This window comes from Anarhichas minor, unplaced genomic scaffold (assembly GCF_050575085.1).
Source record: "Anarhichas minor isolate MPS153535 unplaced genomic scaffold, ASM5057508v1 ptg000026l, whole genome shotgun sequence".
NCBI classification, from domain to species: Eukaryota; Metazoa; Chordata; class Actinopteri; order Perciformes; family Anarhichadidae; genus Anarhichas; species Anarhichas minor.
In genome coordinates, this window is record NW_027466472.1 from 10,661,764 (window position 1) to 10,675,000 (window position 13,237).

General features: G+C 44.9%; 1 protein-coding gene across 2 annotated transcripts in view; it reads right to left on the reverse strand.

Annotated features, from left to right (window-relative positions):
• Window positions 1-1,695: 1,695 nt before the first annotated feature.
• Window positions 1,696-13,237, reverse strand: part of egln2 (egl-9 family hypoxia-inducible factor 2) — an 18,983-nt gene continuing 7,441 nt past the window's right edge. The window contains exons 1-6 of one of the 2 annotated variants that reach the window (XM_076100272.1): window positions 13,125-13,237; window positions 11,143-12,647; window positions 5,160-5,279; window positions 4,836-4,972; window positions 3,654-3,721; window positions 1,696-3,514 (exon numbers count right to left, since the gene is read on the reverse strand). The exon at window positions 13,125-13,237 is cut by the window's right edge and continues 1,432 nt beyond it. In XM_076100272.1, coding sequence (XP_075956387.1) covers window positions 3,462-3,514; window positions 3,654-3,721; window positions 4,836-4,972; window positions 5,160-5,279; window positions 11,143-12,417 — 1,653 coding nt within the window. In that variant the 5' untranslated portion in view covers window positions 12,418-12,647; window positions 13,125-13,237 and the 3' untranslated portion in view covers window positions 1,696-3,461. The remainder of the gene's footprint in view (window positions 3,515-3,653; window positions 3,722-4,835; window positions 4,973-5,159; window positions 5,280-11,142; window positions 12,648-13,124) is intronic. The other variant, XM_076100273.1, reaches the window with a different exon arrangement.

The window sequence follows — 13,237 nt, forward strand, 5'->3', positions numbered from 1 at the left end:
CTCAAAGTAAGGTATTGAGAAAAAAAAAAACAGCTATTACTTAAGAATCTAAAAATGTAGACTGTACTGTATTTGAACAAACCAACTCACACAAATAGCCACGTTGTATTGGAACAACAAGCTAGCATTGAACAGAAGCATATTCGCCTCCCAGATGGCGTTTGGATTCCCTTTCGACTATGACAAAGCGTCTCGAGTAGTTCATATTTCTGGCCAGACTCCAGGAGTGTGCAAAGTAGAGGAGGAAGTCAGAAGAGTGCAGCCAAAACAACAGGGTCACAAGGTGCATTGCCTCAGTGTTTTTGGAGAGCTGCAGGTTATATTTACAATTTGTTTCAGACTGTTAACTTGTGTGGCTTGTTAATACACACACAAAAGTGTGTGTTAAGAGAGAAAGTGGACTGTAGTACCGGTCTATTTCCCCCTGAGGGAATTTACTCATTGTTTCTTTGTGCACTGTGCAGTATGCGTGTATACTACTAATGAACATCATCTGTGCAACTGTGCCAGTACAAGTGTGTTTTGAGGGGCCATTTATTTTAGCAGAGTTGTCTGTAATAATGATATTGTTGCACCGTCGCTTGATATAACTGAGAAGGTCAGGGTGACACGTGGCAGGTTTAATCTCTAAATATACGATAGTGAAACTGCCCATTGCTATTCCCCACAGTCCAAAGTGTCGACCTAAGATTAACGTTAATAGTTTTTTCTTAATAACGTTTTTTGCTAATGAATCTCCTCTTGACTGACTAACTGCTCAACTGACTGACGTTAATTGTTTCAGGCTGATAAGTAATGTGTACGGGTGGCGTAAGGTTAAGGGACTTGCAGCTCTGTCTGAGGTTTTTAGCACTAATTTCATCGCCTCTGCTTTACAGCCAGGAGATTTACTGTGTGGTTCAGTCTACTGCTCTCCTAAATCCTGCTTCTACTAGGCTGAATTACCTTCCCAGCACCAAACCGCTGGCAAAACATGCTAATTTTAGTGAGGAAAGTCTATAGCTAACACAACAGTGGCAGCAGACATCACTCGTAGGTGTCGGAAGAGCCCTTGTAAAGCTCAAAGTGGGTGGCTCCTGTCGACTAGAAAGCCCAATTTCTGGCTAATCCAAAAATGGGCAAAGAGGTGGATCGTCGTAGGGAGCTTAGGTGGGCATGTAACTTACTCAAAAGATTGGACAAACCTTCCTTCACAGTAAGAAAACGATTGAAACTGAAATGGTTGGAATTAGCTGTAAGCGGATAAGTGTTAACTCCTCCGACAGACTTCTTAAGAGGTTGTCAATGATTATTTTGAAAGCAAGATGACATTCTTGCCAAATTTGAAGAAATCCTCTCAAGGTGTTCCTGAGATATCGCGTTCACAAGAATGGGTCTGACATGACATCACAGGGACCTTGACCTTTGACCACCAAAATCGAATCAGTCCAGGTTTGAGCTCAAATTGGAAGACATTCCCTCCAGCTGCTCCTGAGATATCACGTCCACTAGAAGAAGGCTGTTGTCGGCGCGGAGGCATAAAGATGCGTCTGGCGCGGCTCTCTTGGTCTCATTTCTGTTAAAACTGGGATTCAGCTAAGATATTATTCCCAGTAAATCAATAACAAATTATTTGTGTACAAAAAGACAGGTTTTAATTAAATACTACAAAATGAAAAAAAAAAAAAAAAGAATAAAATAGGAAAACAATTTCCATTTGTTCTCATTGTTTTAGTTTCTATTGCGTTTGAATGACCACATAATCCCCAGCATAAAGGCATTAATCTACATTCATTCACACACGGCATTTCAAACAATAAAGTGCTAGTTAACCAACCTAGAATACACCGAGACAATACCTGCCACCCTCTTTGAGACAGTGGCAATTTAAACATACATGTGCAAGTACATTCTTTACACAAAAACACTCAATCCCACACATGAGCAGGCAATAGTTTAACCCTGCAGTTCACATAAGTATATGCTTAACTCTGTGCTTTATTCTGTAAGATGCTCTTTTGTTTGGGCAGGTTTGTCTGACAGTGTCCAGACTGCTGATACATACTGTTTCCATCTTGTAAAGAACAGGTAAGAGTCAAGCTGGATGTGCATAGAGGCTAATGAACACACACGCACTGTTTCATCAAACCCTGTTTTGACCCCGATCACTGGAAAGCCTCTCGTCTGTGTGAGTGTGAGCCGTGTCATACAGACCGAACTCCACCGTTATGTAGTCTAGGTGCAGTCTTGAAAATCAGCTTCAAACATTGCAACTACTATAAAAAAAAGACGTCCATGCTGGAATATTCAGCGATTTTGCCACACTACCATTTCGAGGCCGTTGTAAAATATGTTTTTAGTCTTAGCCTGGTATTGTAATAAAGTCCAGAAATACTTCTTGAACTCCAGTTAAACTCAATATGGCACACTAAGTAAAGTGTAAAGTTCTCCTCATGCAAGTTTTAAGTGCGTTCCTGTTTCGAGTCGGTGCTTAAGGCTGGATGCAAACGGTAATAGTGCTGAAGTACATGGGATTCATTGTTTTACTTCTGGTTTTTACTGCGATATTGAATAAAGAATCGTGGAATTTCAATGGTATTGGTATCGACTACTAACTGCTGTCAAATCTTATATCATTGCAGAGCTTCATGCAGTGCATTGATTCGCCCCGCCCCTCCTTGCCCCGCTCTCTCTCTCTCTCACACAAACATCTGTTGCCCCTCTGAAATCTTTTTTTCCCCAGATTCTGTTCTATTTTTCCCAAATTCTGTGTTGCCATTTAAATTTTTCTGAATTTTGCCGTTTTATGATGAAAGCACTTTTGTCATCAGAAAGAGTGTCATTAATCATTTCCAACAATTCATTGAGAAAGTATTCAAAATTGAATAAATATCAGTGAATTTAATGTAACACAACATTGCACTATTTTTGAATCAAAGAAAGTGTTTCAGTAGAGTCATAAAACTAAATATTCCTTCCGCCCAGTCCATAGTAGGGCCAGCACGCCTTCACAATAGTAGGGTTCGTAATATTGTCGCCGGAGTGGAAATAAAAGGGACAACCCCATTGATTTCAACTCCTTGCACCCTTCCTTCTGTTCACTGATTCATGATTTATGCTCCCTGTGTTTGAACTGAAAAATGACACCAAAACAGAGTAAAACAATGCTTTCTCAATACTCAACATCACTGATAACCAAACAGAAAAAAACTTCAAAAAAAATAAAATGAGGGATTCTGTTTTTTTTTTTTTCAGTTTGTTGTTTTCATTCATTGAGTTCATTGTTTTGCCACGACGCGCAACTCTGATCTCACCGTTGTCACACAATCCAGTCCATTGTGCTCTCGAACTGCAACGTCTTTGATCAGCAGCTCGATCACGTGACAGTTTTACGGCGTCTCTCTTCTTTGATCGCGACGCTCATCAGCAGTTCAGGAAGGCACATGATACTCTCGGAGTGCTCTTCAGTGATTAGATGAGATTTATGTCCTGCTGTTTTGGGTGACAGGCACTTGAACACCTTTCTGTCCTGTTGCTACACAAGCGATAGAGAAAGTGCATGTTAGTCACACAGGCTATGATATGAAGATGCACCAAATAAGACCAGAGGCGATAGAGTGCTTTAATAAAAGGAGAGAAAGTGAAACAGACATTGAACTACGACTGAAGCTTACCCAATCTGTACTTCTCTTTAGCTTCAGCTCGCTCTTTGGCATCAAAGTACCAAACTGTGATGGCATAGCTGTAAACACAAGCAGCACATAGAGATCTTGTTAACACCAGGACAAGAGCTAATCATTTTTCTAAACAATATATAACCGGTTGGAAAAAAAAGTGTAGAAAATTAACTGGGCTTATGTTTAAAAAGCACAACTGCCAAGAAAAGTCGATGAAATGGCTGTGACATTAGAAATAAAATCCCTAAAATGAAATAAAAATAAAGTTTATTTGCAGTTAAATTTGGTTTGTATCTGTTGCATATTCACACCTAAATGCAGCTTAGAAGTGATTTTAAAAAACCCTTGAAAATTTCTTTGAAAGGTAATCTTCGTCCCAGCTAGAGACAGCGGATTACTAAAAAAATGTTTAGTCGAACAATGAACAGCAGACTGCAGCAGGTGTCCAGGGCAGCAGAGGGTTCATTTCTACAGTTTCTAGTCTCTCCAGTGGAGCCGTGTTGTTTATTCCTGTCTCTCATGCCGGTGCCTCTCCAGCACGAGTCCTGCAATCGAACCTTCCTCCTTCCTCCCCTCTCCCTCCTAACGACCCCCCCACAGGAAACACGTACTTCCTGCCTCCGGCCCCACCTTGCCCCCCAGCAGTCAGATGGAGCGGAGGAGAAGAAAAGCTGGAGTCAAAGAGAATGTGTCATGTGCCCTCGATGGACAAAACTACTTGGTCCTACGATGCAAATAACAGTATGTGTGCAAGTAATACCAATTGTTGAGTAAATATAATTTATATTTAAATCACTTTTTAACCGATTTAAAATTGTTATAAAAATAAGCATCACTGATAGAAGTAGAAGATAGAAGAGGCAGGACTCCATGCTAAAGCACCGATCAATCTGTGTGTGTGTGTGTGTGTGTGTGTGTGTGTGTGTGTGTGTGTGTGTGTGTGTGTGTATCTTCTGCTATTTAACATGCTGGGCTTGTTTATGTATAATCAATCTACTTTTGTTTTCAGTGCAAACTGTATTTTCATGTGTACTAAAATATGCCAGCTATATACAGGCAATATTGGCAGTGTGCCCCGTCTCTTCCCATGCGATACAAAATCATAACAGAACTTTATGAGAGTGCGTGTGCATGAATTGTACATACAAGAGCCCAGCGTGCTTATTAAGAGCTACTGACCGAGTGGCGTAGGCTGGCTTGACTTCATGTGGGTTCCTGCGGTCGGACCAGAAGATCAGCAGCCGGTCAAACAGAGGTTCGATGTTGGCGACCACATTTTTGCCTTCGGGGTAGATCTGCAGCAACCCTCCTTGTTTCTACAAAAGGCACATATACACAAAGCACACAACACGGTCAAACAAGGCACACAGATATTTCCTCCTATCATAAGGTGTGTTTTATGACTGCGTTGGAAATACATTGTTTTTTTGACGACGCCCTTTCCCTCTTTTTAAATGAATAATTTTTAGAACGTAATTAATATTGATCTCATAAATGATGCACCTTGACGTCCCAGTTCTTGTTGAGATAGTAGATGCATGTGATGCAGCGTCCGTCGCCGTTCGGGTTGTCAACATGGCGGACGTAACCCGCTCCATTCCCTGGGTAACAAGCAACCATAGCCTGCAACAGAAGAAATGGAAACGGTTAGCTGTGTGCCCACCATCAACAAAAACACAGAACCAAAACAAAACAAAAAAATCATCTATCTGGTTGAGATGGCAGTGATTTAAAAGGAACAGTGTGCAGCATTTAAGGGGATCTATTGACAAAAATGGCCAGCATGTTTCTACGGTAGCCCAGAACAGACAAAGCAAACACCGGCCATTCACGTTTTCACGTCGGACACCATAGTCCCCCTACGCGCTTGGCACACGAGAAGTTTCAGTTGGTCGCAATCTGCAACCAAACCCTACACACTGCTCCTTTAAGGTACCTGTTCTCCCTCACCATGTGGCTCTCCCAGTGCTCCACCTGTTACTTAACACAATATCCCACGATGTCATTTGTGAAAACGCACACGCAGTCCAGAGAGGGAGACGGAGCAGAGAAACACGTCAAGAGTTCAGCCGTTGCTCTCAGCTACAGAATGATCTGCAGATAGAGTATACACGTTCAAACAGTGGTCTCGCGCTGGTATTTGGCCCTGCCTGGTGTCTATGTGTTGGAGGCTGTGAAGCAGGACAGCTCTGCTTTCTCTGGAGAGTCTGAGGGAACTAAGACCTGCGTGACAGCTCTTCAGTCAATGTGCATTCCAGACCAGAGCCACTACAGGACCATAGGACTGACAATGTACTGCACCCGGGTGAAATTGAGCTGAGCCTGTGTCACTAGCAGCTCATGTTTCAGGCTCTAACAATCAGTCTTTTCCTGCTCTGGTGAGACAGAGAAGGAACATGCGATTCACTGACTGACATCAGCCTATGCTGGCAGAGAGAGATTCTAGGTCATGATAGTTGGCAGCTTGTCGAGTAATAACCTCCCTTTTATCTCTCCGGGCTGACGACGAAAGAAGATGTCGCTGTCTTGACTTATAGCGCTCTGCACGGGAAGCAAAAGTTTACAATATGAGGATTCACTGCATCACTTCAGCTCTGTTCTGGGACACCATCATTCATGACTAACGGGTTCTGCACTGCTGCGGTATCGATTTAACTCGCCCGACGCCATCATTCCTGCTGTTGTAATACAGTGGGAGAGTCTCAACCCTGTGGACGTCAGACAGCGCTCACATAGATTTACAAGACAAACGCACCTGTTCTTCTGTTCTTCTGTTTGTGAAACTCAAATAAAAAGGGATGTTTTATGGAGGAGGTGGTTTCGGTCAGAGAGCACACTGCCCTCCTCCTCCTCCTCTTGTGGTGTTTCTCTCTCTCATTCACAGCCAACAGAGTTTGGTTGTGTAGTGTGTGACTCTGTTCAGCCGCTATTGTCAGCTTTCATTACTGACCAATGCTCGCAGTCGGAGCTCATTAACCTCCGGACCTTTGGCTCACATGTGCACGTAACTCATTTATGAAATTAAATGCAAACTAGCGCAGTGCCCATTCAAGGCGTGGGTGTTTTTGAGCGCATGCCGGGAGCGATTGCTTGGCCCCAGGAAGTGCCGTTTTCAGCGTTCATCATTCAATGACTCCAGGGAAACGAAGACGAGTTTGGTTGTAATGTTTATCCCGTATATCCAGCGTCCAACAGCACACGTGAACAGTCAATGAGCCGCGGCCTGTGAAGGCCCACTGCGGACGACATGCTCGTTTTATCAAACTGGTAACTGTCGTTAAGTACGATTAACATGAAGTAATATGCCACAACAGACAGCTCAGCTCTAGCCGTCAGCATAAACACATTACACACACACACACTCAATGTGTACATCAAAGCTTGCACAGATTCAGTCACAGAGCGTGACACGGCACGTCTCGATCCTTGTCTGTCATTTCTATCCTCCTCGCTCCTTCGCCTCCTCCGCTCACGGATCTGTGCCCACAGTGAGTTAAAGCCTAATTGGCACCAACCACCTGTCTGCCAGGCGCCATCGTTAATGGCCTAATGGCATCACTGTGTACATACTCAGAATGCCAAGGTGACGGCTGGGCGGCCAGAACAGGCTGGTACACTGCGATGATCATCAACACTGAGCAGAATTTTATACAAATGTGGATAAATTGAACTTTGTCACTTACGTCTGTGCTGTACTTCCTGGCTCATATCATGGCCCATTATTAAGCAAGAGTCACCTCTTAGTCACTGCTTCTATAGGCCGGATAATGGTTATAGTAACCTTTGATCCAAGTGAGTGCCACTCTTACACTTAACATCTGCTAATGTGCCCAGGCTCTTAACGGATTTATGGATGGACCGGTTTAGAGAACTGATCGGTGTGTGTGTGTGTGTGTATATATATATATATATATATATATATATATATATATATATATATATATATATATGCGTATGTTTTGAAGGTTGGTAATGTCCGTAGATTGGACGTGCATTGTTTGCACTGATACATGAGAAAAAAGGCTTAAGTACTTGAAAGTTGCTTTCATTTTAGAAATATTCAACTGTAATCTAATTTTCATATTATGGTTGGGAAAAATGTGCTCAGCCCTTATGAGTCAATTCTGCCATGGCCCCAATTGCACTCATTATGCATGAGTCACCTCTGAACATTAGCATGGAGAGACGCAGTGTGTGTGTGTGTGTGTGTGTGCGTGTGTGAATACACCTGATACTAATTCTCACCTGTCTAAAGTGTGAAGTGCATTTTAAGGCCGCAACTAACGATTATTTTCATTATCGATTAATCTGACGATTATTTTCTCAATTAATTGATTAATTATTTAGTAAAATGTCAGAAAATAGTGAAAAATGTCAATTAGAATTTTAAATGCTACATTTAAACAGCAACAGAAGGATACAACTAAATAAGACAGAGAAAAGCAGGTGGGGCCAGATCATCTTTTAAATTTTCTACCAATCGACTAAATGATTAATCTACTAATTGTTAATTAACAACGTTAGCTGTTAGCAGCCGGTGGGCAGCACAGTCCTGCTTGACAAAATCACAGCGCTAACAACTACAATTAAAGGAGGTTCCATCGAGTTATATTGTCACGAGTTCAAGCTCCGCTCAGCGGAGTTAGAATATAACGTTATCGCGGTGTGTTCAAATGTAATCTTGTCTTTGGCATGAAACTTGAATAAATACAGCTATTTAAAGGAGATGTTTTCACAACAACACAAAACAGATATAAGAGAGGAAAATAGGGCCTGTTTAACTTCCTAACACCAGCTCTAAGCAGCCCATAATATATACGTGTTATAGTGTGTTGGTGCTGCACCAAAGGAATAGCCAAATAAACACAAATTGTGTCATTATTACAACCTTGGAAAGAAATATTAACTGGTAATGATATGATGGGTCTTAATTTATCTGAACTCAGGCTAAACTAATACCAAAATGTCTCTCTCTCTCCATCATCCATCCTTATGAGCTAGGTCTGTAGCTGCATTGTGTGTTAGCGTATATGCCTTCTAGCTCCTGCCTGCATGGTGGCACAGCCGAGCTCTAGGAGAGGCATCTGAGGACAAGCTGCTGCAGCAGACATTCTCATTATGCCGATCTTCTGCTGCATCGCCCCGTTCTCACTTGCTCAACGCCATCCTCCCACTCCTTGCTCCCTATCCCCCCCCCCCCCCCCCCCCTCTAACCTCACTTCCAGACTATCCCCTCCCCTTCATGTCTCCTTCCCTGCGCAGTTTCGTCTCTTCCCCACAATACAAGACTTTTCCTCCTTCGCTGTTTTAAATTAATTACCATTCCATTGTTAACGTAATCCCTCCTACTCACAGCTGCTGACTAACAGGAATCAGGGTACAGAGATCATTGCAGCAGTATTTTGGGCATTGCCAGCCCCTCTTCTTCTTCTCTACATCTTTTTCATACACAATGCAGAGAGAGCCACTCTGTATGGGCCTGTTACCAAGGTAACGGCTGGGAAATATTTGGTCTAAGTGGCAAACGAGGCGGTTGATAAGATGAAGGAGAGAGGGAGTAAAGGACAGGAAATGGGAAAGGAGGTCAGAATTAAAGACAGGAACAAAAATGAAGGAACGGGCAGAAGAAAAGGTTTCGGGGATAAGGAGAAAAACACGCAGTGACCTTCTATGTGGCATCTATTGTCTCTATTGCTACGCTGTATCCTGCACTCCTCCACAGGAACACCAGCTAGGACATTTTGTACTGTGTGCAGCATTTCACTTTTTTTACCATGCTAAGGCCGAACGGAGAGATCTGGCCAGGCAGTTTGGCAACAGATCAACACACATTAAATCCTGATAAGCGTCTGGAAGGTATAGACAGACGTATAAACATAGAAAACAGTGCAATCTAACAAAGTTGCCAACCGTCAATACAAATTTGGCAACCCCAGAATCATCTGCCCTTATTCTAAAAATCCTGTTTCAAGTCCCAAGAGACCACTTCTTCACCCCATTTAAGTACGACGAATAGCCGCAATCACGTGACACGAAGCTGGAGTGTTTCACGAAGCCGCCTCTTCTTCAGAACGAGCAGGTGGATCGAGGCAACAGCTTTGATGCGTTGTTGATCGCAAAGATTAAATCCACTTCAGTCACGAAAGGATGCTCGACGTGTCAAGAGATAGAGAGGGCTTTTGTATCTTTCGCTAAGAAATACAGTATTTGTGCACAGTACTACTCAGCTGAAGACAGAAGTTCCAAGTATTTTGCCTCGAGCAGACGTGCACCGAGGGCAAGATGCTATTATGTATATGCATTAAATGTGAATGATCTGTATGTTTGTTTGTAGAAGATTTACTCAACACTCTTGTTTATAGCTCAACTGATTACGCACACACTGCCCGAGGGATCTAGGGTTGTCAGCTTGCATGCAACAGCCGCCACAGAATTTCCCCTTGAGGTGCAGTAACATTGTGTCTACTTTTCAGATCAGATCAGACATGGTATTCATGAAGAGCCCTCCTGGATTTATTTTCTGCATGGGACATAACCAGAGTTTGACCAGGTTTAACCTGTGTTAAACTTCTAGTTACAGAAGACTAACAGTTTCCATGTTACAGGGGGAAACATTAGCGAAGATTGTGGAGCAAATAGGTTCAGGATGGAGAATAAAAGAACGGGCTTCAGTCAGAGCGGCTCACTGACTTTACTGGTGTCGGTTACCTCAGGACTGCGTCACTACAGTGAGTTTAGAGGTTTCCCTGTCCTGCACACAATGTCCATGACAGAGACAACGACTAACTGCCAGTCATGTGGACTCTGATTAATAAGAAGAATTAAAAATGTCATACGCTGCCGTTTAGTCCAGTCTCTGTCTTAGGTGGTGTGCGGCCGCATCTGTGCATGGCATTTGAAGAATATCAATGGAGAAGAGAAGCTGGGGCATGCAGTGTAGTCACGGTTAAAAGAAAAGAAAACATGCGGCTCGCCTGGCATGAGATATGACATAAAGGAAATAAACAAAACACACAAAAGCTTCAGCGCCATGTCTGCGTAGGGGAAAGTTGTCTTCAAAGACAGAGATATAGTGATGGCAGAGGAGATACAGAGAGATTGTTTTCATCTGGGTACGGTATATGAAGGCATGGGCAGGACCTAACCCCAGACACATGGCCAGTTTAGGGAGAAGGCTCGGCCCGCAGCCCGTTATCGAGCTCGTATGCGCCAGAAACACAGCAGGGCCCATCCGGACATCCTACCTGACGCTCAGCGCACTCCCCCGCTGTGATGCGTGTGTGTGTGTGTTTGTGTGTTTGCCTGCCTGCATTAGAGAAGCAGAGATAAAAGCGGAGCAGACGTGACACAACCAACCATTTGCTCAAAATGTAATGATGTCACCAGACTGACTGGCATGTTTGTAAACTTGTGTTTTCTCCGGCACGAAGATGGAAAACTGCCTGACTTCCTCTCACCCTGACCCCCACCCTGTTCCTCCTCTCACCTTAGTGCGTCCATTGATGACACAGTCCCCCAGCTGTCCATTGGCAGCGCTGTGCATGACGGCCTCGTCGATGTAAGCCATCAGCGCCCCGATGGTCTCAGACCCGGGCTCTCGTCCCTCCACCCAGGCGATCTGGTCGCCCCGGATGTTCCGAGAGGGAATGCTCTTCTGGCTCACCAGCTGCCCGCCCCGAAATTTCCCGCTGCGGTTCAGGACTTCTACCTCCTCCAGCACCCTGCCGCCCAGCTGGGGGCCCAGGAAGTTGTCCTTCACACAGATGCCGTAGTATTTCATGCAGGGGACGATGTACTGCCGGGCTATGTGATCTGCTGACCAGCCAGCCCCTGCGGGAGACGGCGGGGTCAGGATGCAGTGAGCCTCGATGGGGGACGTCTGGCTGGGTGCAGTGGCCTCCTCAGGGCCTGAGGAGGCCACTTTATGTTCGTTGTGCTGGTTAGTGTGAGGGGTGATGGGAGATTGGGCAGTGACACAGTGCACGTGATTGATAGTCATTTGGTTGGAACCGTTGCCACAGTTGACTGTGTCCCAGAGCGGGGAGACAGCTTGGGCCACTCTGGAGGCCTCTGAAGATTTGTGAGCAACAATTCCATCTGCCAGCCTCCTCCGCTTAAAGTCTGACTCTCCCGAAGCAGAAACCTGGTCAACAGAACTTCCCAACCCCAATGACCCCGTTATGAGACCATTAAGAGTCCCTGACCCCATGTCCCGGTTCTCCCCACCTCTCCGTTTCTGTTGTTGCGCCTGTCTGGCTTTCAGGTCACCATTGATCCTCCTCATCAGTAAAGGGCACTTCTCATGAGCTGTCCGGTCCCCGTTCTCCATCAGACAGGCTCTGCTGGTGAGGGGGTACATAGGGCCACCTGTAACCCCCGCCAAACCCTTCATTTGCGTCGGGTAACCGTTTGGCGTGTGACCCAGAGCGTTTGCGTGGCTCCCCTCCACGGTGGCAGATGGAGACACCACCCCGCCGTTGTGCAGCGGCACGCCGGTTTTGGGCTGCTTCGTCGGGGTTGTGATTGCAGCGGAGTCGGTCTGAGAGGCCAGACCGGCGAGCAACTCCGCGGCCGTTGGACTCCCGACCGGCACCGCGCAGAAGCCGTTCAGCCCCATGTCCGCTCGACACGTGAGGTGAGTCTCCGCCGCTCCGAAGGCGAGCTGCTGGCCGCTCGTCCTTCTCTCCCGCGAGGCTGAAACGGCGACGGATCCCCGGAGAGAGCTTGGGTTTAAAAGGTCCGCGTGTCCCAAGCTCTCCATTTCACCTCCTCATATGCTGGATGCGCACGTAGCTCACGTCCTCGCTTCATTTTCCAGCCGAGCCGCTGCTTTCTCTGATGGAGGGAATCTTTGTCACAGCCGCTTGAAGTTTCATGTCAAAGTCCTCTTCTGCTGGCATTTATTTCACCAATCAGGCTGCTGATTAATACCCTCAAGTGGAACACTTGTGCGTGTCCGTCGTATAAACATTCTGAGGCCGCGCAGGACATCTGTGGAGAGTAAAATGATACATTTTAAGCCTATTAATAGCAGCGTGCAGAACACTTGTCACAGTGAGGTGAAGTAAATAACTCCAGTATTTATATGGTGCGACATTTATTGGCTACAGGCCCAATGAAAACTAAAAAACAACAAAATAACTGAGTTAAGCGCATGTCTTCTCTACGTTATTTATTGCAGATATCCCAGCTGTTAATTCAAGGGAATCCGAGGAATGTTAAAGTCATTTACACTGAAATCAGACTGAATACAACATTTCTTCTGTAGCCTAAACTTCTGCTGTGAAACACCTATTATTAAAAGTCACATTCCGTCTGTCAGCTATTGATTACCAACTTTGCTGCCTTGTGATCCTTAAAATTAAGCGTCAACATCAAAGTATTCAGTCCGTTGAAACACACGTTTCAGAGTGTAAAATATATCGGAACATCATGTCCAATTTCACATCGCGTCAGTCCACAGCTTACCTACGGCAGCTCGCAATGCAAATCCACAGTGAAGCGTACGTGACAGTCTGAGAGTACGCATGTTATTTCCGGGATTGTCTTGCTCGTGCGCTCCCCATCCAATTTAGTTGTCC